Raw genomic sequence first — 23,475 nt, 5'->3', positions numbered from 1 at the left:
CCGAGGGGTACATATCTTTTATTTTGTTTAAGCAAAGAGAATGCACAGCTTTGCCCTGCCCTGCCCTGCCCTTACCTGACTAATCCCGGTGCATCATACAAATTCTTAGCATTTACATAACACCATTAAAAATGCAAAGCACTTCCCCACTCTTACTTTACTGCAGACAGCACTTACAACATCCCTATAATATAGGTAGGTCAAAATGATGATCAATTTATTTATTTTTTGGTTCTCATTTTACTAATCAGGAACTGAAACTGAGATGGCGATACGAGACAGACATGGCGCAAGAAAGCTGAGCCAGGGCTGCCTCTGATTCAGGGGTTGTGCACCAGTCAGGAGTCTGCATTTTAACTGAGCACAGGTCATTTCTTCATTAATGGAACCATCAGAAAAGCAGTTGTTTATTCCTCCTTCTGTTGCTATGTCAGGCTTGAGATGTGTTTTATTTTATTAATTTATATCCTGCCCCTTCGACACATATGTGCTCACCAAGGCAGCTCACCGTTTAGAGTAAGAACAATACAATCACAGATCTGCATAAAAACAATATAAAATGGAACAAAACTGTAGCAAGAGAAAACACCAAAGCCAGATAGCACTGGCAAGGCCCTCTAAACCAAATGAGGAGAGGCAAATTGCTCCAAGAGAGAGGGCCTTTTCAATGGTGGCCCCCACTTGTCACTCACCCCAGAGAGGCCTGCCTTGTGCTTACGTTATGGTCTTTCCAACACCAGGTGAAGACCTGTTTATTCTCCAAGTCATTTTAAGGATTGCTTTTAGTATTTTCTTCTGCTGGTTTTAATTGGGTTTTATGTGGCAAGATGGTTTCATTTTTTGCTGCTGGTTTTATTTTGGTCCTATTCTGGTCTGCTCTTATTATTATTGTTGTTCTGGGGAAGGTTCCCTGGGGAGAGCATTCCACACTCAGGGCAGCAGAACTCAACAGGCCCTGAAGAGTCAGTCATCATGCGCCTCATTTCAAGAAGCGGAGGGACCCAAGGAAAGGCCTCAGTGGAAGAACTTAGCAACTGGGCAGGTTCGCATGGAAAGTGGCAGCCATAAAAGGAGCCCTGTGGTCCCAAGACTTATTGGGCAGCCGTCTCCAACTGGATGTGTTGGATTACAACTCCCACTAACCTAGGGAAATATGAGAGCTGTAGTCCAATGCTAATGGAAAGAGCCTAATTGGGGGAAGGCTGGCATAGGGTTTTAAGAGTAAAAACCAGTACTTGTATTGAGCCCTGAAATGGACCAGGAGCCAGGGCAGCTGTGTTAAGAACCAGCAAGTTGTGTTCCATACAGCAGCTCCATTGTTACTGCAATATGCTGTCTGTGGGCTTGCCCTTGAAGATGGTCTGGAAACAGCCTAGCAGCTGTTTCTGGTCCAGTCATTTCTGAACGGTCTTCAAGGGCAGCCCCACAAATGTATTACAGTAATCTAATCAGGAAGCTAGTAGAGCATACATCGCTACGGCAAGGCTATCTGTATCTAGGAAAGGCCGTAACTGGCACATTTGCCTTGTTGGTGAAAGGCACTTTGTGTCACTGAAGCCACTTGGGCTTCCAAAGGAAGGGCCAGATCTAACAGTGCCCCCCCACCCCAATAACCCCGATCGCTTTGGATACTGTGCAGTTGAACCAAAAATAGGAGTTGGCCTGACCTTTTCCCCAGCAGGCTAAGCTCAGCTTGTCCTGTTTTCCTACCAGAATTGAGAGACATGCCAGCCTCCATGACAAATGCTGACTTTATCATCCAGTTGCCCCTGTCCTAGTGCTGTAGCCCATGTCCACTTTTTATTTGTAAAAGCTGCACCTGTACATTAATGCAATGCTTTATTTATTTTGTAAATCTCAATTATTATCTTTTTACAGTTGCAGAACTGCTCTGGGGAAGGGTGGAATCATGCCATCACAGCTGCCAGCCAGTCACTGATATCCGAAACTGGTTTTTACTTCCAAAACACAGAACCCATTTTCTCTCTGACCATTCAACAAAATGCACATGCATCTGACCAAATGCACGTACACTGTGGCCACAGTCACATGGGATGGTCAAGTATGTTTATTTCACGGCATGTGCACACATGACCATTTAAAGAAAGTTTTCACGCTGCTTCTTTTGGTTTTGAAAATTCATAATGTTTAAGTGGCTCTGAGAAGGAACTTGAAACTGCCATATCCAAGCTCAATATTATCCCTTTCTTTGGCCCTTAAGTATGGTGATTCATTGTAAAAAAAATGCAGAAGAGGAAAGTTCTTGTTTTCAAGGCTTGAGACAGGGTTAGTTTCAGACTCTGTTTTTAGAACTGTGGCTCAGGCCTTGGAGACCCATGATAAAAAAAATAAAGATGTCTCTGGGCCCTTCCACTGCAATTTCCCCATCCATTGAATAATCCCAACACAGGAATATAGAGCCAGGGTTCCAAGGTGAGATCATATGACTTAAGAGGATCCATACCTGGACTCTTACCCGTAGATTAGTTCTCTCTTAACACCCTTTCACCTCTACACAGAATCATAGAATTGGTTTGGAAGGTGGCTTGGAGGCCATCTAGCCCTCCCCCTGCCCAATGCAGAGTCTTCAATGCAGCATGCAACTACAGCATCTGGGACAGAGACGGGCACCCAGCTCCTGGTCCCCTGCCACTTCCAATCATTAGGTCTAGTCCTGCCTTCTGCAGCAACTAGGAACAAGTCTGCTCCTTTATCTGCGTGGCAGCCTTTCAGAGATCTGAAGACCGCTATCAAGTCTCCCCTTAATCCTCTCTTCTCCAGGCTAAAGATACCCAGCTCTTTCAACAGTTTGTCACAGATAGGACTTGGGTTTCCAGACCCCTTGCCATCCTGGACCTCTTCCTGTGGACACACTCCAGTTTGTCAATGTCCTTAAAACAGCCATGCCCAACTCGGCACCTTCCAGATGTGTCGGACTGCAATTCCCATCATTCCCCCCGCCAGCAGGGCTTGAGTCTCCAGTGTTGACACCCTAAGCACTACACCAGGCGTGGGCAGAAGGTAGATCTGGATCAAAAGTTAGATCCCTGGTTGGTTTGCAGTGCATCAGCAAGGATTCTGGCTCCCAATTCTTTAACAGCTGCAGCAACACGATGTCTCCCCCTGCCCCAAATGAAGCTGTGGAAACAAAAAAAATGCAAAAGTGGATTTGTGTGTGTGGAAGGATGCAAGTAGGGATGTCAGAGAAATCCGCAACAGCATCAAATGAGTTCAGATTTCTATGAATCTGATCTGTGGTTTCCGCAGCGGAGTGGCTTTTCCTGAGTCACACAGATTCCATGAACCAGGTTTGTTTGTTTCTGGAATTTTACACAATTTTTTGTGTGTAAAATACATAAAAGAATACCAGCTGAAGATGTGCACTTTCTCCAGAAGGGAAGGCATGAAAATGTGCATTTTGGCAGGGAATGAACGGGGGGGGGGGGAGTTGTACATTTTTGCAAGTGCCAATTTGCGCAAATTCGGGAAATTGGAAAAAATCCAATTCTGTCAAGAGGGGAAGACAGAACAAAAAGCACGGCGAAACACAGGCAGAATGGACTTTACCAATTCCATGCATCCCTAGGCGCGAGTTCTATTTAGTTCTGGGACTTCTTGGGCTCGGAATTCTTTAACTCTACGCCCGAACTGAAGGGTGGGTGGGGTTTCTAGGGAAAACCAAAGCCGATCCCGCAAGACGGAGGGCGGCACACCGGCTCTCGCGTCGCGCCAGTCGTTCTCTGTCTCCGCCCGCCCCCTCCGGCAGCTCGACGGACCCGCGCGGCAGGCAAGCCCGCCGCCCGCCCAGGAAGGGGCCCGGCTCCCCTCCCGCTGACCCGCTACCTGCCGCCGCCGCCCGCTGGGCTGGAGGGCCCGCCGCGGCGCCAGGCGCAGCCAGCTGCGAACCATCGCGGCGGCGAGGGGCCGGGCGGCGCCTGCCCACGCCGCCCGCCCCGGCGCGCAGCGTTCCCGCGCGCGGCCGTGCGCCCTTGGCCTGGCTCGGCCGCGGCTGGCCGGCGCGCCCGCCCCCGCGCTGAGCCATTCGTCGCCGGGCGGCGGCGGCTGCCGGGCTGGCACTGCACAGCCGCCGCCTGAGTCATCATCGCAGGGGCCGCCGGCGCTGGAGCAACGCGGGGCGGGGAGGCAGCGGAGCAAAGGGCAGGGCAGGGCAGGGCGAGGGCGGCGAGCCTGGAGCCTCTCCGCGGGTCCCCGCCTGCCCGCCTGCCTGCCTTGGCTGCGCCGCTGGCCGCCCGAGGCCGGCCCGGCCCCGCCCGGCCGGGGAAGTCCCTCCCCTGCGCCCTGGCTCCAGCCTGGCAATTGCCGAGCCGGGTCACCGAGTGCGCGCCCGCCGGAGCGCCCGCCCGAGGCGAGGCCGCGCAGCAGGCGGGGAGCGCGAGGGCGCACCCGTGAGCCGGCCGAGCCGCAGGCCTGGCGGGGGCCCAGCCGGCAGACGCGGGCGCCGCGCTCGGCGGAGGCGGTTTGGCTGGGAAGATTTTCTTGGGACGTTTCCGGGGGACGAGCGGGGGGCCGGTGCGGAGCCGCCGCCGCCGCTCGCGGTGCCGAACCGCTGGTGCGGCCCCAAAACGCAGTCGGGGGGAAGGTCGCGCTCTCCGCCCCAAAAGCTTGGCGCGTCCCTCCACTGTTAGCCCTACTTAGAGTAGACCCATTCAATTGAATGGGGAGTGTCGGGAATTGGAACCCAACACGTCTGGAGGGGCACCAGGTTGGGGGCTGCTGCGTTACAGCAAAGAGTCTGGGCCAATGCACTCTGACGTAGGAGATGCAGCTGATAAAGACTTCTCAGTCCAATGCCTACACATGCGGTGAATGCTGCTGCATGCGCATGATGTGTTCTGTACTAGCTGAAGTTTCAGACTAGTCATAAAGGGCAGATCCCTCTAGAGTGCATTATGGTAGCCAAGTGTCAACAGCATGAATTGGGATCACCAGGTTCGCATCTGAGGCAAGAAAAAGAATGCAGCTGTTTCACTAGAGAAAGAATTTCTGAAAAATGTGTCTGGGTAACTGCTGAAGTCCAAGCCGTGGCCAGACACAGAATAAGCAATGCAGAACCTGGATTGGATGAAAAGCAGAGATAACTGTCTAGCGTCATCAGTATATTGGTGGCATTGAACGCTGTCTCTCACACATTCAAGGCAAATGCCAGCCAACTGCAGATACGTCTTTTCAGTCAAAAGGGCAAATCAGCGCTAATGCCCACCCAGTCAGGGAACACAGTATAAATGTACAACCAAAATAAGAAAATTGGGCAATACACACATCACAGTCTTTCAGTGAGAACACCTCACCCAGCCAGAGTGAATCTGGACATACACAGACATGGGGTCACGAAGAGTCGGACACAACTGAACGACTGAACAACAACAACAAATGTATGTATGCCAAGTATATACCTACAACATAAATACATTCTTATCTCCTCCAATCAGGGAGGCATCACACACATTGCAGAGAAAAGTCAATCCTCATCACCAAGGGATTGACAACCCTTCAGTCACTGTAAACCTGCGTAAACAACCAAGGAGGTAACTTCACACACACAGCACATTTGTGCACACATGCATAGCCTTTAGGGAATGGAAATGCACTGATGTGCATACCCACACATATGGGGCTTGATCCAGACTTGGGCATGGACAACTGGGACGGCTGAAGTGGACTTCTCTACCCCATCCTGTCCCAAGCAGCTCCTCTAGCCCCCTGAAAATACCACAGAGAGGGTTGGGAGATCCTGCTGAATGGGATGAGCTGTGCTGTAGGACAGGGTCCCCTAAAAATTTGGTGGAGGCATCTTCTGTGAGGAGAGCCCTTCTGTCTGTAGAAGGCAAGCGCAGATGTGTTTACCCAGAAAGAGGGTAGTTACGGAATTGCAAAAATAAAAGACAATGGATACCGGTAGGGACACCCACCAAATAATCTCTGCTGGTGAAATAATTCCCGAAATGTTCAGAGCACTTCACATGTTATCTTTTGTACTCCTTACAAAAACTGTGTAAGGCAGGGTGTTATTGTTGTCCCCATATTGATGGTAGGGGGTGTGGGGCTAAGAGTTGCTTGCCTTAAGCTACCTAGATAGAGGCAGGATTTGAACCAGGAAAGTTTGTGGCCCACAGCTCAGTCTCTTGGCCACAACGCTGAGTGTACTAGCTCTAAGGAACACACACACATCACTTGTGGGATAAATACAAAGCTGTTCAATCATGGGTCACACATCCATTCATTCACAGCATACAACTGTGTTCTTCTGAATCACATACTTCAGTAAAGAGGTGTACAGGAAGGTATGCAGGAGCCAAGAAGGATTCAGTCATATACACCCACACATCAGCCTGGGAATGGGAACGTCTTATCCAGTAAATATACAGATATAAATACCACTACTAGTCAGTCCATGTTTTTAGAAATATACCTCCTCTAGTTTCTATTCTAAACTGACCAGACTTTAAGGGGGGGGGGGTCTGTTTCTGGACCAATGTTTGCTGATCTCTCTTTTCCATTGAGAAGAATCTAACTCCAATGCTAGAATTAGTCCAGGCTGCAGCGGATGCAGAGCAATTCCATGTTCAATGGCTCCCTACGAGGACAAGGCTATCGATGGATACTAGTCATGATGGTTATGTGCTACCTCCACTACCAGAGGCAGTGAGCCTATCTACACCAGTTGCTGGGGATCATGGGCAGGAGGGTGCTGTTGCCCTCATGTCCTGCTTGTAGATTTCCGATGGGCAGCTGGTTGGCCATCATGTGATCAGAATGCTGGACTAGATGGACCCTTGATCTGATCCAGCAGGGCTCTTCTTATGTTCTTATGTCTTCTGACAACTGCACCATTAAATTGATTAATCAGATTAATCAATTAAAGCCCTCTTAATTGACTAAAAAGGCATTCCAGTTAAAGCAATATTTTTTTAAAAAAACTATTATTATAGTAATACACACATTTATTCAGATTAATCCAATTAAACACACTCTTGCGCTGATCAACTCAGGTGATAGTCGTACTTTTGCTGTATTAATTCTGAAGATGTTCATATGTGGAGCAAGGTTTTCGTACCTGGGAGGAACCCTTTGCCCAAAAATACAAGGCAAAGTATACAACCATGTGTGCCTCACTTGATCACAGAATAGTAGGGTTGGAAGGAGCCTATAAGACCATCGAGTCCATCACTCAACGCACAGCTGAATGCGAGAACCATCTTCATTAAAAACATTGTGCTTGAGTTTTATCCTCCTTTTCTACATGTTATATCAAAAGTGGCTTACACTGCAGTCTAGACAGCCAAAGACGTAAACTTAAAAGTCACAGCAAACAACATGACAATAAATGCAGATAGCAGCACTTGCTTAGTGCAGCAATCATCAGAAGTGCTGAGACAAGACAAAACAAAAAGTACTGGGCTGTATCCAATGTTAGACCTACTTAAAGGTAAAGGTTTCCCAACCAGTCGTGTCCGATTCTAGGGTGTGGTGCTCATCCCCGTTTCTAAGCCGAAGAGCCAGCGCTGTCCGAAGACGCTTCCGTGGTCATGTGGCCGGCATGACTGAACACCGAGGTGCACGGAACGCTGCTACCTTTCCCGCCGAGGCGGTACCTATTTATCTACTTGCAATTTCTTGCTTTCAAACTGCTAGGTTGGCAGAAGCTGGGACTGAAGACGGGAGCTCACTCTGTTACGCAGCACTCGGGTCTCGAGCTGCTGACCTGCCGACCTTCCAGTCTGCAGTTCAGCGTCTTAACCACTAAGCCACCGCGGCCCCAGACCTACTTAGAGCAGACCTATTAAAAGAAATGGGATGTAAGTTAAGACTAGCATGGGATACAACCCATTGGATAGAACCCACTGACTGTCCATCTAAATGCCAGCAGAGATGGAACCTGGAAAATCTCCCAAAGAAGGGCATTCCAAAATCCAGGTGCCGCCACAGAATGCCCTAGTATCCAACAGACTACTAAAAAAAAAGTCTGTACAACCTCTTTGCTGTGATAGCATCAGATGCATAGACATTCTGATTCTCAAATCAGCCGGTTTGTCCTTCTAGCCCTATTGGCTAACAGCAGCTCTTAAGTCTTTCCCACCACCTTCTACCAGATTCTTAGCTGGAGAAACGGGGGACTTTCTGCATGCAAACCAGGGGCTGTACCCCTGAGCTATAGCCCCTGCTGAGGCACACACTTTCATACCCTATGCCCAACCCACATTTTTCTCCCCAGAAGAGAGGGAGTTAGCAGTTGGGGTTCCTTGTGGTTGCTGCTTTCTATGGGCGTCACCCCCATGTGTTTATAGTTAAGATTCAGCCGCAGGTTGCAAGGTCTGAATCGGATGCCCAGGCAAGGGCATCTCAGGCTGGTGAGGGGGCCAGTGGTGGTATCCGTTCACTTCCACTTACTTCACGGCCCTAGTACACTCCCACCCACCTGACACTGCAACTCAGTTTCCAGATTATTACGATGCCTTATTTCTGCAGGTGCAGAGTTCTCGTTAGAATTAAGATTTGTTTGTTACATTAATATCCTGCTTTTCCTTCAAGGAGCTCAAGGCAGCGTACCTGGTTCTTCAGCCCTTTTTATTCTCACAACCACCCTGTGAGGTTGGTTAGGCAGAGAGAGAGAGAGAGAGTGTGTAGGACCAAACTCACCCAGTGAGCTTCACGGCTGAATGGGGATTTGAACCCAGGTCTTCGCATTACTATACTGTAGGGCTTTCTCCTACTTCATGTGCTTTATCATGTTGCAGTCCTTACAACGAGCCTGTAAGGAAAGTCAGCAGGGCCAGCGTCAAGGGTAGGCATGGCAGGGCACCTGCTAAGCAGGGGCCCACTGACAAGAGCCCCCTGGCGTTGCTCCTTCACCATTGCAACCTCCTTCTTCACCTGCCTCTGGCTCAGGCCCAGGCAACAGTGGTGGTGAGAAGGAGGAGCCATAAACACTCCTTCTCCCTGGCTCCCTGCCTGTCATGCAACGATGAGAAAAGAAGATGAGGAGCAATAGCAGCTGGTGACAATGGCAGTGAGAAGGGAGACTTGCGGAGGGGAGGGTGGCTTGCCCAAGAGCCCTCCAAAAACTCGAGCCGGCACTGAAGGTCAGTATTACTTCCCCCTATATTGCAGATAAGTGGGTGGTGCTGTGCTGGAGCTGAGTGGCCTGCAGAAGGAACCTAATGAATTCATAGCAAGGGCGAAAAGCTGATTAGGGGATTTCCTGGTCTGTAGCTCAGCAGGGTGGCCCCTTATGAACTACCAAAACAGAGGACATGCATCACCAAAAAAGAGGGCATACATTTGCATAAAATCTGCTTGTGCTAATGTATAGATGCACATTTAGAAATAAGTATTATAATTTAAATAGAAATGCAATACATGTCATCTTGGTGTGAAAGACTATGACCAGGTGATCTGTGGTTCTTTACCTGCTTAAACTGGGATTGGACAGGAGAGCCCTTCGAATAAAGCAGCCTTCCCCAACCTGGTGCCTTCCAGATGTGTTGGGCTGCAACTCCCATCATTCCCAGGCAACAAGGCAGTTGCGGTCCAACACATCTCGGGGCCACCAGGTTGGGGAAGGCTGAAATGGGACGCCTTCAAAAAGAGGATGGTCCTCTGTAAAAGAGGATACACGGCCACCCTAGCTCAGCCGCTATGCTACACTAGCATGAGGCGGGCTATGCAAGGGGCTTGCGAGGTGAGTTTGGAGCATGGCACGTGCATGGACCTGAATACTTCCCATGTGCAGTGTGCCACTGCAAGGATGCTCCAGAGCAGTGGTGTCGCTTGGGCATTTATCGCAGCCATCAACTCAAGCCTAAGCTCAGCAAAATCCTTGTGGGAAGTTGCCAGCAGGGTTTTTTGTGTTCACAGCTAGCACTTATGCTTAAAATAGGCTTGATGTATGGAAAACACCACTGTTCTTAACAGTTTCCAAGGCTCCAACATGGGCGTTCTACCAGCCTAGTCTAGACTCCAAGTCAAAAGGATTTGCAAACATACTTATTAAGGCCCGAAGCGGCTTCTTTTTTTCAACTAGTTGCTGACAGTTTTTAAAATATTTTTTTCCCCTTCCTGGTTTTCTTTTTTAAATCTTAAAATAGCCATCGCTTAAACAAAAATTCCACCTTGATTTTCTAGCATATGTAGCTGAGAATAAACAAAATCAACGTATTGTTGCATTCTTGGTTCCACAGAAATGAGGGGCATACAATAGGTTAAAAAGCATACTTTATGGAACCAACATTTGTTGTTTTAAAGCAATATATTTTCTTTGGTAAGTTTTCAAATTACAGGTTTTACATCAAGCATAGGTGATGAGAGAGAGAAACTGAAAAGGAATAGAGGCACAGGTCAAGTGGAACAAGACCATTACGTGCACTAACTAGAGTTGAAAATTTGAATGCAAGTGTTTGAGCCATGCAGGACATTGCTTCAGCTGGATATTCTGTGGAAGAATTCTGCGTGACTCAAAAGCTTGCTTTCAGTATTTTAAACACAAGTTGGTCCAAAATAAATTTTCTCCGTTGACTCCGTTTCTTATACTGCGAGTCCAACACAGCTCTGTCACAATCCACTGGGAAGATCTCCTGTGCAAGATCCACTTGTGCACTACTTGTGCATCTCATGCAGAAGAATCTCTTGGTGGATTGTGCTATAACACTTTAAGCAATACGTTTCTGTATTCTGGCATGGCTTGACTTGGCAGATTATTGTGTTGGGTTTTTGAGATCAAAAGAGATTTCCATGGCTGCAACATTTAGTTGCTTAATTTGCTTTGCTTTTGTTCGTTTTTAAATCCTGGTTCTGATCAACTAAAAGGGTGCTCCCCCAGCTCATTGCTTGTAAACAGTAGGGTACTGGAGCCAGGCCTTACAGGGACTCAGTACCGGCACTTTATTATTAGCAAGGATGCTGACGTCATCTTCCATGATCGCTGCGAAATTCCCTGTTCCCTCTTAGGCCCTGGGCAATCCACACAGGAGCTGGGGGAAATGGATTTTCCCATCAACAATATATTGTTCCCTGTTGTAATGCAGAGTATTTTGGGGTGGTTTGGTCTGGAATAGGCAATTAAGGGTGCAATCCTAGGCATGTTTAGTCAGAAAGCCGACAACTCCCAGCATGCCCCAGCATGCCATGCCAGCTAGGGAATGCTGGGAGCTGCAGGACTTTTTTCTGTCCAAACATGCATAGGATTGTGCCCCATTAGCTTTACAAAAGACCTGCTCCTGGTGGAGAGGAAAACTGCTAGAATTGGTTTGCTGATATGAGTCAACACAGCTGCTTGAATGGTTGGACTCTCCTTGGGACTGTCTTGATGAGTGCCTGCACTGCAAAACTGAGCACTACCCCGCTGCATATAATGACCTGCAGATGGCAAGTGCTGCCTTAAGAGTAGCACGTTGTGTGAGAGAGAACAAGGAGTGCCTCTTCTGAGATGTTTCTTCTTGTTACAGGCATGCAGCCTTGAAAAACGAAGGAAGTTTGGGCTTCCCCCCTTTAGAACTTTTTTTAAAAAATCACATGTGAATGTATGCAAATCTCATCAACTGATTAATTAACTAAGCGCACTGTCCTATTGACTGTGCCCTCGATGACTGGAAGCCCTCAAACTTGGAGGTGTCCGATCATCCAACGCAGGGCAGGAGTGATGGAGGTGATCTTCACCCCGCCCCTCCGTCCTCCTGCTCTGCAGATTTTGCTAGATGGGCTTTTTAGCCTGTCTAGTGACGCTTCAGAGGGGGAGGGAAGGAGGCTGGAGGAGGCTCAGAATAACTCGTATGCTGGCATCTCTGGTCTCCTTCCGTCCCCGCCCAATGGAGCGCCCCCTTTCCTCCTCCTCCTTGGGTGCTTTTCTGACCTCGGAGGGCAGCCAGAGCAGTCCTTTCTGCACTGGCTGCGAGGGGGTGGGAGGGGGGTTAGATCTCCGACTCCCCTTTCCAAAGTCGGAACGCTGTCTAAAATTGCTCTCTAAAGCTCATATGGTGAACTGACTGAGATAGATTTCTTTAACAGGATTTTAATGTATTGATTTATTTATTACATTTCTGTACTGCCCATTAACTGAAGCGAACTGGGCCGTTTGGAAGACAAGGATGACAGAGGCATAGTTTTCTCCATGATTTCAGTTGGATTTGATGGCTCCTTTAGATTTGTCCTGCCAGGGCATGGATGGGCTATGGTTCCAGTTTAAGATTTTTAGGGAAATGTTTGCAAATGAGAGAACAGAATTATAGGGGCGGAGGAGGAGGTCAGCAGAAGCAATGTTTTTTAGTGGGCAGAACTGAGAAACAAAGCGGCTGTAACTCAGTGGTAGAGCACCTGCTTTGCATACAGACGGTCCCAGGTTGGACAGATGAGTTGGACAGATGTGGTACCCTCCAGATGTGTTGAATTAACTCCCATAATTCCCTCTCTCACCATCCCCTCCTATTGGTCCAAACAGCGAACATCCTGGTGTCTACACACAAGGCAAGAGGTTGTCTAGGAAGACATCTAGAACTGACCGTTATGGATAAATGTGCTAACCTGCCCATTATTTCTGAAGGGAGAAAATAACCTCCCCTTAATTTAATACTGGGGCATTTTACTTCTCCCCAAACTACCCCATTGGTTAGGGCCACATCACAAGACACATTTTTAAGGTGTACACCCAAAATATTTTATATCAGGATTAAGCAGATTTCTGTCTTGTCGGATCTCCTTTGTTTTTTACTAGAACCCTGAAATCCCCCAAGCAGAGCCAAGTGCAAAAGACGTACACTTTGAATTAAAGAACAGGGTGCCTCTGAGCATAGTCTGAGCGCAGGAATTTGTTTTTAGTACCAGAAGTGAACTGGGCTCACAGCCCTTTCATACAAAAGCCCACTCCTGGCTACTCTAAACTTTCTTCATTTCAGCAGCCCAATTTAGGTGGAAGACGCCATTTCGTTGTTGATACTGTTGAACAACTGTGAACCCTTGCCAAGCTACTGCAAATCACCCAAAGATCAAGCAGTAGATCCCAAGATAGCTTCCGCCCATCACTGGCTTATATGTATACTGTAAAACATGGTTTTATTTATTTATTTTGAATTCTAAACCGCACCTTCATCTGCAAGGGATCCCAGAGTGGTATACGTGGATACATAGCACGGATGTGCAAGAAATGCATGTTTTCAACCAAAGCCATGAGAGGTGTGCAAGCACCAGGGAACTGTGATCAGCCATAGTTCCCTTGCACTTCTCCACATGGTTGAAAACATGGCTTTGTTATCCTTTAACATCTCAAGTGGCAGTTAGTAAAGAAAACACTTCTGGGAACAAATTCTGCTTCCTTTCAGGTTAAGGGTGGGGAAAGTCAAGGAAGCGTTTTTAAGCATTTAAAACACCCAAACTCATTCCTTAGTGCTTTAAACTTTAAACACAAGCTATATAGAAAATGCAGTTGCTCCATGAAGCAAACACTATACCATGTTCCATGAAATTACCTCATACTAGGTTTCACAAAGAAAGGTCATTTAATTGTAAGGATCCAAACAGTTTTATCACCCATTATGTAAATGGTACAACCCTGAATATTCAGGCCTGACTGGACCTGAATAAGTGGGGCCATTGTTTTTTGTATCCAACTAGGTTATGAATTTTAATTCCCAGGTTTGGTTCTTTAAAGGCGCTGTCCAGGTTTCTTTTTAAGGCAGACAGAGAGGTCAGAGAAGGGAGTTGTCTGCTTGTGCATGGGTGGCAAGCTGTTCTTGTCTACAACCATACTTCTTCATGAGTTCATTGGAGTCCTTAAAGAGTCCTTAGTGAAATCTTACTTTAATTTGAGTTCTTAAAGCATACCTTTGCGGAATTCTGCCTTTTACAAGCCAGGTGTTTTAGAATCCAGTAGAGAAGACTTCGCAAAAACAGAATGCCTTTGGAACGCACACACACACACACACGTTATATCTAAAATTATTTCTAAAAGGTGTAACTTGCACTGCAACAGCCAACTGGCATCAGAAAATATTATTAGCCCTCTGAAAATGCCATGGAGCTATTTTGTCTCCAAAATGGTCACATTCCATTAAAGAGCTCAAGCCAGTGTGGTGTAGTGGTTAGAGGGTTGGACTAGGGTTCTAGTCCCCACTCAGCCATGAAGTTCACTCGGTGACTTCGGGCCAGTCACGGACTCTCAGCCTAACCTACTTCACAGGGTTGTTGTGAGGATAAACTGAAGAGGGGGAGGATCATGTATGCTGTCTTGGGGTCCTTGGAGGAAAAGGTGGGATATAAACGTAACAAATATATAACCCTACTCCTTCTAATGGCAAGTCCTTCTTCGTTGTACAGTCAGGGAAGCTCTGTTCAGTTGTCCAGGTATTGGTCCTAGGGTGGCACAATCAAAGGGAGCCAGCCATGCCAGAGGCAGTTTTTAGGCCTCAGTTCGTGTGCTGCTTATGGCCTGTCTGATGGCTTGCAGAAATTCAGAGTCTGCCTCCCAGGATCCTCTGCAGCTGCAAGATATCTCGCCCTGCCTAGGGGGGCAAAGAGCCAGCCCTGCCTCAAGATTCCTCTTACAGCCAGATTACATGTGATGATGGCTCCCCCCACAGATGTTGTGAGAAGGATATACTAGGCCAGCCTCCCCCAAGGCAGTGTCCTCCAGATGTGCTGGTCTGCAACCCCTATGCGGGAAGAAAGTTTCCAGTCGCTTACATTCCAGATGCAGAATGGAGTGGCCCACTTTGACTGTAGCCATGGCCACTTCACCTTAGGCCCTGCCCACCTCTGGAATGTGGCCGCCAAGGCACTGCTGTGCTGAGGCTTGCATCTGACCCTCAGGCCCCAAATGGTTCTGCACTGCTGGGTTAGGGAAGCTCTGCTGAGTTGTCCAGGTAGGGTTCCACTTGCTACAGCTGGGGGTGGGGTGGAAGATATGTTGTAGATGTCGGCCATCTGGAGGATACCGGGTTGGGGAAGGCTGATCTACCACGCATAAGAACTGGTGACCCTGGGGCCGCATCTACATGAGCCTTTTACTCCAGGGTGGCTGGGATAGATGACACAGTTGCTACTTCACAGCCATCCAAACTGCAGATTTCCAAAGTGGCGTTTTACTGCGATTTGGGGTGTTTGCTGTGGGCCGTCTGTCCCTTCCCTGAACTGACTTCGCATTTTGCGGTGGGCGCAGTGTAGGCATGTGTACTGCTTGCGTTGCTCTGTGACGCCCCTTTACTCCCCCCATCCCTTTGCAGCTGCGCAGTTACAGAGGCACAGAGAGGCGTTTTCAGTTTTTTAATCACACTGTCGCACATTTTTGCAGCTTCGTATCTTCACAAAGGTTGTTTTGGACTCAGTGCCCAAGGGCCAGAGGGTCTTGGGGGAGGACCAACCTCGCTCCAGCCACCATTTTGGAGTGATGGGTAGGCATGTACCGCTCACGCCTGTGAGTGCGAACCATTGTGAGAGTCTCAGACTAGGGAACTGATAAACAGATGGCATGGAAATGAAGGGGCACGGAACAACCAATTTTTAACTAACGAGGGAGGGAAAGACACAACAGAACCCCTAAAATACAAAAAAGCCACTGACATGTTGCACCCCCATGGGGCTGCACAGCTGTGCATTTAAGTATAACGGCAGAAAAAGGGCACTGCGAGTCTGTTAGGGAAGCCCGCAGTAAATCACGAGTGTATTGCAAGGGATGCTAGTTCGAAGCTGCATTGCTGCACAGTTGCAACGGGGTGGGGGGTGAAAGCGGTGCCATGCAGATGGGGCCTGGATCCAACCAGTTTAATGGAACTCAAGTCAGCATTGTGATGCAGGCGAGGATGCAAACACTTCTAAGCACATCTACAACCTGCTTCTGGCACATAGATGATCTCTCTGGCTGGATCACCTTGAGAACTTGTGTATATGATATAAAATGCAAGGTGCCTATGAGTCCAATCAATTCCATTATCTTCTATGGGAAAGAGCAGCTCCCTTTAAGTATGATTTGGAACAGTTTAACCCAATGCCCAACATCCTCCCCTTCTCCTATCATACATCTTTGCGATACCTATGTAGAAGCACAGGATCTGGTGCAAACTGCCATAGCCTTTGGATGGAACAGGCATGTCCATCAGAATGGGAAAATGAACATTCAAAGCGTATTGAAGTTCATACTCTCCCAAACAGGCTAAACCAAAAAGACTCTCCACAAAAAGTGGAACATCCAAGGGCCAACTAGGCCATTAGAGACAACTGCAGAAAAGGCCAACTAAAACAATCAAGGGGCTAGAGCATCTCCCCCTATGAGGGAAGGTTACAACAGCTGGGCTTGTTTAGCTTGAAAAAAGGAGGGTAAGAGGAGACATGATAGAGGTGTACAGAATTATGCATGGTGGGGAGAATGTGGATAGGGTGACATTTTTCTCCCTCACTCATGATACTAGAACCCAATGGGGTCATCCCATGAAAGTGATTGGAGGGAGATTCAGGACAGATTAAAAACAGTACTCCTTCACACAGCGCATTGTTAAACTATGGAATTCACTACCTCAAGATGTAGTGATGGCCACCAATTTGAATGGCTTTAAAAGAGGTTTAGATAAATTCCTGGAGGAGAAGGCTATCAACGGCTACTAGTCTCGATGGCTATGCGCTACCTGCAGTACCAGACGTAGTAAGCTTATGTACACCAGTTGCTGGGGAACATGGGCAGGAGGGTGCTCTTGCACTCATGTTCTGCTTATGGGTTCCTGGTCAACAGCTGGTTGTCCACCGTGTGAACGGAATGCTGGACTAGATGGACTCTTGGTCTGATCCAGCAGGGCTCTTCTTATTATTCAGGAGGGCTGAGTACCTCCACAATTTATTTTGGAGACACCCCCGTAAGAATCCTTCCCATAGTCCTGGGATCTTGAGAAACTCAAACTGCAGAATGTGCAAGCACAGCAGCAGACAATAAAGAATAATAGGAATGAACAACATCATAATAATGCTTAGCACTTAATGATAGTGGTGCTTGGGCTGGGCTGGGTCATTCTGACTTTTGTTTATGGGCTGGTGATATCATTTATTCCCAGCAGGAGGTCACCAATTCAGAGGTCTTAAGATCTTTAGGAGGTAGTAATTGTCTAGCTTTCTCTTTTAAAAGGTTCCTGAGATATTTGTTTTCCTTTCTGGTGCCCTGCCTTTTCTTCTTCTTTTAGAATTCCTTCATCTTTAGACTTTCCTGGTTGGATGATTCTCAAAGGCAGTTGCTCCCCCTCTTCTATTTAATGTTTAAGGGTACAATCCTATGCATGTTTAAGCAGAAAAAAATCTCACAACTCCCAGCATTCCCCAGCCAGCACTGCTGGCTGGGGAATGCTGGGAACTCTAGGTCTTTTTTTCTGTCTAAATATGCATAGCATTGCACCCTAAATATATTCTCTTTACAGTTATAGTCAAAAAGGTTTTTAAAATATGTTCAAAGTGATTTTCTTTCCTTTGCCACTCGTTCAATTAAAAAAAAAATAACTAAAACACTACCATGGTTACCATTCCGTTTCCTTTTAACCTTTGCTTTGAATTTAATTGATTCCTTCCCTTTAAACAGAGCCTTGAGGGTATTGAGAATAATTTTATCTGTGGTTTAATTAAGTGTTCCTCAATAAAACTAGCAAGAAGTTAAGAACACAACAGACAGGACAAACACTGATGGCATATTGCAGATTGGATGAAAATGAAAGCAGATGGGGGGAGACTTGTTTGTTTCTCTAACTATCACATTTGTATTCCATTCTTCCTTCAGTTTTGGAATTCAGGATAACATACATGTGGTTTATCCAATATTTTCCCTTGTCATAATCCTAAAAGCTAGCTTAGACTTAGATAGACTGACTTGCCCCAGACCACCCAAGGAGCTTTATGGCTGACGGGGTGATTTGAATCCAGGCCTTTAAGTAAGCATAAAATGAAATAACCCTACGTCTGCTATTCCATCCCCTTTAAACTCTCCAGAGGAGGAGCAGAATTTTAAGAAGTGATAAATTATAATTATTAATTATATTGACTCAGTTCGCTGGAGGGACCCAATTTGTGGCATGAATTTCCCACTCAGACAGCTCCATCCTTCTTTTATAAGCCAAGGAGTCCAGAGGGCCTTTGCCCGTAGATTAGGGCTCTCTTCACACCTGGCATTTTATCCCACTACAAACTGGTCCTTTTGATTCCACATCCTTTCCAAGATTTACACTGGCCTTGTATACAGGCACCTCTCATAGCGCATCCCTCCGCATTATATCTTTTAATGGCTGGGCCTAGCTGCATGGAACAATCAGGACAGAAGGGGGTTGCTGGCTCCATACCCCTCCCCTCCCCTGATCATTGGATCCTGTATCATGGTTGATGGCTCTGCCCCATCCCTCCACCCCTCCACAGCAGGAGGGAAGTCAGAAGAACTTCTAGTGGCCTGGATAGGGGGCTAAGGGAGCTGGTCCCCTGCCCCCCTCCTTCCTCCGAGTTTGTGGCAAGGGAGAGAGAGTATTCTCGGTGGCTTGCCCCCAGGCTGCTGGTGCTGCTAGTCCTTCTCCGCTAAATATGTCAGCCTGTGATGGAATTAAATGCAGTACATTGCTTGCACTACTGAGTTTGAAGTGTATACCGATTTTCAGGTTCCCAACTGCAGAAGTAAGAAATCTACAAATGGACTTGTATACAGTCAATGCACCAAGTCACCCCTAACGGCTCCACCCCAGGCGACCACTTCACAGGGGACACTTTCTTCATTAGACCCAGCTTGCTCCCCCCCCCCCCCCCGTTGTTGCTCTTCCCCATTATTGGCTTCACAATGATCCTGCAAGGTGGGCTAGGAGAACAGATAGTGGCTGGCTAGGTGGGAGGGATTACATGGAAAATCACTTCATCATTATTGCCTTATCTAAAACCACTCCACCCCCCAAAAAGAAACTATTAAATATGACCATTCCAAGCTCTGCATGATGAATTTATTCAAGGGAGAAAAGGCACTTTTAATACCCACTGAAATCCTGTCAAGCCTTTCTCCTGCGTGGCTGAGAGAGACTTCCCCATCCACCCCATCCACCCGGGGGTGGGGGGGAAGCCCATCAGTCTCGTGAGCAAAAGGGAGAAGAAGCAGTCAGCAAAGGGGAAGGTTCCAAGTAAATGCATTGAAGGGCATGGGAGACCTTAAGACTGCTACTCTAAGTAGACTTACAATGCACTCCTATGCATGCCTACACAGAAGCAAGCCACACAGATTTCAATGGCATTTACTCCTGGGAAAGGAAAGCCTTACAGCCAGTGAGTTTACTCAGAAGTAAGCATTGCTTTGTTCAAGGGGATCTCAGAGCCCATAGTGGAATGGGAGAGAGGCAGAAACTGTCACTGGAAGCGCGGTCAGTAACCTGCCCCCCCTTCCCACCAATTCGTTGTCATTACAATATTATTGGACACTGCCCAGCAACACTCCCTAGCACACGCTCACACAAAGCGGGACAAAGTGCTAAAGTGGAAATACACAAAGGGGAAATTATGATTTCAATCGCAAGCACAGAAAATGGTACATTTTTTTTCATCTGTAGAAAATGGTACTACAGATGAGGCACTGGTTAGGCCTCATCTGGAGTACTGTGTCCAGTTCTGGGCACTACACTTTAAGAACAATGCAGACAAACTGGAGAGGGTTCAGAGGAGGGCAACAAGATGATCAGGGGACTGGAAACAAAGCCCTATAAGGAGAGACTGAAGGAACTGGGCATGTTTAGCCTTGAGAAGAGAAGACTGAGGGGAGATATGATAGCACTCTTCAAGTACTTGAGAGGTTGTCCCAGAGAGGAAGGCCAGGATCTCTTCTCGATCATCCCAGAGTGCAGGACACGGAAGAATGGGCTCAAGTGACAGGAAGCCAGATTCCGGCTGAACATCAGGAAAAACTTCCTGACTGTAAGAGCAATACGAAAATGGAAACAATGACCTTGGAAGATGGTGGGCTCTCCCACACTGGAGGCATTCAAGACGGGGCTGGACAGCCATCTGTCAGGGATGCTCTGACTTGGATTCCTGCATTGAGCAGGGCGTTGGACTCGGCCTTGTAGGCTCCTTCCAACCCTACTATTCTATGATTCATTGCAAATGTGGGTTTTCCTCGTTCTCAGAGTAGTGAGATAGCAGCAGGAGAGCAGCAGCAGCGTTTAAAGCTCCCATGAAAACCAGTGATTAAAGAAGAATGATCCTGCTAAAAAACCTCAGGTGTGAAGAGAGCCTAGTAGCAGCACTGTGGCCCTGTTTGTGGGGCTGGATTCTGCTTATTTATTTATTTATTTATTTAATTTCTTTACCACCCAATAGCTGAAGCTCTCTTGGCAATTCACAAAAATTCTGCTTTCCCCAATCCTTCAGTAAGGCACTGATAGCTAAGCAGCTATAGTTTATTGGTTGTACTTTATTCCAGATTAATTAATCTAGAACAGGGGTAGGCAACCTTTCCAGTCCCATGAGCACATATTACTTTAGGGGGAGGGATTCTCTCTCTTCTCCCCCCCCCTGGATTCTCTCCATTTTCACCCTCTCCCCTGCCTAGAATTGCTCCATTTTTGCCCCCTCCCCACCTGGAATTGCTCCATTTTCGCCACCTCCCTCACCAGGAATTGCTCTGTTTCCCCACCACCACTACACAGTTTCACCAGCCCGTAACCCTCACTCCCACCACTGCCTAGCTCACCTGTCTGCACTGTGGAAGGCCTAAGGAGGAAGCAGGAAGTCAGCAGATCAGGAGAAGTACAGAAACAGGATTTGATGGGGGGGCGGATTCTGGATTCTAGAATAACTCCCCCAAATCCTGTTTCTGAAGGCATGATCTCAAACTAGAATCTCTATTAGGGTGGCCACTTAGGCAGAACCAAAAAAAGAGGACATGCATCACAAAAAAGAGGACATAGATTTGCATAACATTTGCATATGCTAATGTATATGTACAGATGCAATTGTAGAAACAATGACAATAATTTTAAATAGGAATGCTAGACGTTTCAACATAGTGGGGGAGACTGTGGCCAGGCAACTTTTGTGCCTGCTCAGTCAGGTGTTGTCGAGGGGCTAACTGCTGATGGGCAACTTCAAGGCCTCTGACCATAAGAACATGAGAAGAGCCCTGCTGGATCAGACCAAGGGTCCATCTAGTCCAGCATTCTGCTCACGCAGTGGCTGACCAGCTGTCGACCAGGAACCGACAAGTAGGACATGAGCGCAACAGCACCCTCCCGCCCATGTTCTCCAGCAACTGGTGTACATAGGCATACTGCCTCTGGTACTGCAGGTAGCACATAGCCATCAGGACTAGTAGCCACTGATAGCCTTCTCCTCCAGGAATTTGTCCAGCCCCCTTTTAAAGCCATCCAAATGGGTGGCCTTCACTACATCCTGTGGTAGCAAATTCCATAGTTTAACTATGCGCTGTGTGAAGGAGTCCTTCCTTTTATCTGTCCTGAATCTCCCACCAATCAGCTTCATGGGATGGCCCCGGGTTCTAGTACTTTGAGAGAGGGAGAAAAATGTCTCCCTATCTACATTCTCCACACCATGCATCATTTTGTACAGCTCTATCATGTCTCCCCTTACCCTCCTCTTTTCTAAGCCAAACAATCCGAGCTGTTGTAACCTTCTCTCACAGGGGGGATGCTCCAGCCCCTTGATCATTTTAGTTGCCTTTTTCTGCACTTTTTCCAGCCACTTTTTTTTTTAGGTGTGGTGGCCAGCACTGTACACAGTATTCCAAGTGTGGTCGCACCATAGATTTGTATAGGGGCAGTATGATATTGGCATACTGCTCTGCTCTGCTCTCCCTCCTTTCCTATGGTTCTTTGTCTTTAAACACACTGTTGACTGGACAGCCTTTCAACCAGAGGACACTGTCAAACAGAGGATGGTGAAGAGGACACACAGAGAGCCTATGGCTGTGAGCAGTGTGTGCATGGAGGGGTGTGGGGGAAGCAGATGAAAAGGAGCTCATGCAGTACCCTCCAGGTACTGCCAGTGACAGCATCTCCGGACATGAGACCACAGTGGGTCTTGAACTGATGGCCTGAGAGATTGCAAGTGGGGACTTCAGCCCAACTGCCGCCACCCAACCCAGGTTCTCCAACCTAGGTCCTCCAGATTTTGGACTACAACTCCCACCAGCCCCAACCAGCATGGCCAATGGTCAGGTATGAAGGGAGGTATGGGCCCAAACATCTGGAGAGACTCAGGTTTAGGGACGGCTGACTCAAAGGGGAGAATTGCAGTGAAACTGGCCATGTGGCATTGCTTGCACACCAATAGGCCAGAGTGAACAGGAGAATATAGGAAGAGCACTGCCGCATCAGAGCAAGGCACCATCTAGCCCGGCATCCTGTTTGGTTGCCTCCCACTGTTGCTTCCTAGCAAGTGGTAATCAGTGGTAAACTGCCTCTGAACCTGGAAGTTCCAAGCAGGGGTAAGCATGGTCGGCACCTGCCAAGGGCCCACAGCCCAGGAGGGGCCCACTGACAACGCCCCCCTGGAGTTCCTCCTCCTCTTCACCCTTGCATCTTGCTTGTTCACCTGCCTCTCGCTCTGGCCCAGACAATCATGAACATGAGTTATTGGGTAGATTAGAAATGCAATCAGTCTATCAATGGTGAGGAAGAGGAGCAGGAGATGCCGCAGCCTACATGCTCCCTGGCTCTCTGCCCCTCAAGCAAACAAGTGGTAGCAATGATGAGAAAGAGGAGACGGAAGAGCAAGAGTGGCTGGGGACAGTGGTGGTGAGGAGGTAGAGTCTCTGAGGGAGGGGGGCCGCTATTGAGGGTATGTTACCCAAGGGGCCTCAAGAACCAGGCTGGACCCGGCACTGGTTCCAAGCTCTGTTAACAACACATGAGTGCTGTGCTGAAAATTTCTCCCACATTTCCCCCAACCATTCTCATTCCATTTGATAGAAGAGAAATTGCTTTCGAAAAGAAATTCAAAGGAGGAGAAACTCTCATGGGTTGGGTTCGGAGTTCTTGTGTTTACCTTGCTTGTGAGGTGGCTGAGGAGTGCGCATGAGTGTCTTGTCTGTCATTGTACAATAATCTCTGTGGCAGCCTGTAGCCTCCTTGGCTTCCTGCACTTCAGTTAAACCCATTGTGAGGAAGACATCGTGAGGCGATTCCTCCCATGGGGCTTTCTCAGTTCAGGATGTGCAGGTGGCCTGGGAGGCTGCAGAGCAGTGGAGAGATGTGCAATAGAGAGGGAAAACACACACAGCAGCCTCGGCCACCTCGCAGGGATTAGGTAAGCCCAAGAAATTCAAAATCCTGCCCCAGAAAAGTGGAAACTTCAACATAGTTGATGCTGTTGACACTTACAGGAGCAGTGCAAGAAACCAAAACGCCTTAGGAAAAAAGAAAGAACCTGTGCTACGACCCCTGACAGTAGTGAGCCCTATTTGTGAGAAACTGCTGGAGAATTTCTCCTCCCCTAGGAGAAATTCAGTGAAATTGTCCCCCCAAT

The 23,475-nt window shown here is 47.9% G+C and overlaps 1 protein-coding gene across 1 annotated transcript; it reads right to left on the bottom strand.

Annotated features, from left to right (window-relative positions):
* Positions 1 to 22,013, bottom strand: LOC146351940 (uncharacterized). The gene is made up of 4 exons (XM_084829638.1): positions 21,978 to 22,013; positions 20,684 to 20,703; positions 3,568 to 4,648; positions 1 to 3,138 (listed from the first exon to the last, which is right to left on the bottom strand). The coding sequence occupies exons 1-3, from the start codon at positions 22,011 to 22,013 to the stop codon at positions 3,583 to 3,585; spliced, it is 1,122 nt and encodes a 373-aa protein (XP_084685764.1). The 3' UTR covers positions 1 to 3,138; positions 3,568 to 3,582.
* Positions 22,014 to 23,475: the final 1,462 nt, after the last annotated feature.

This window comes from Heloderma suspectum, chromosome 2 (assembly GCF_057233095.1).
Source record: "Heloderma suspectum isolate Gila_16-S chromosome 2, 16-S_ref, whole genome shotgun sequence".
NCBI classification, from domain to species: Eukaryota; Metazoa; Chordata; class Lepidosauria; order Squamata; family Helodermatidae; genus Heloderma; species Heloderma suspectum.
The sequence above is the reverse complement of the archived record's forward strand: the minus strand, read 5'-3'. Positions and strand labels throughout refer to the sequence as shown.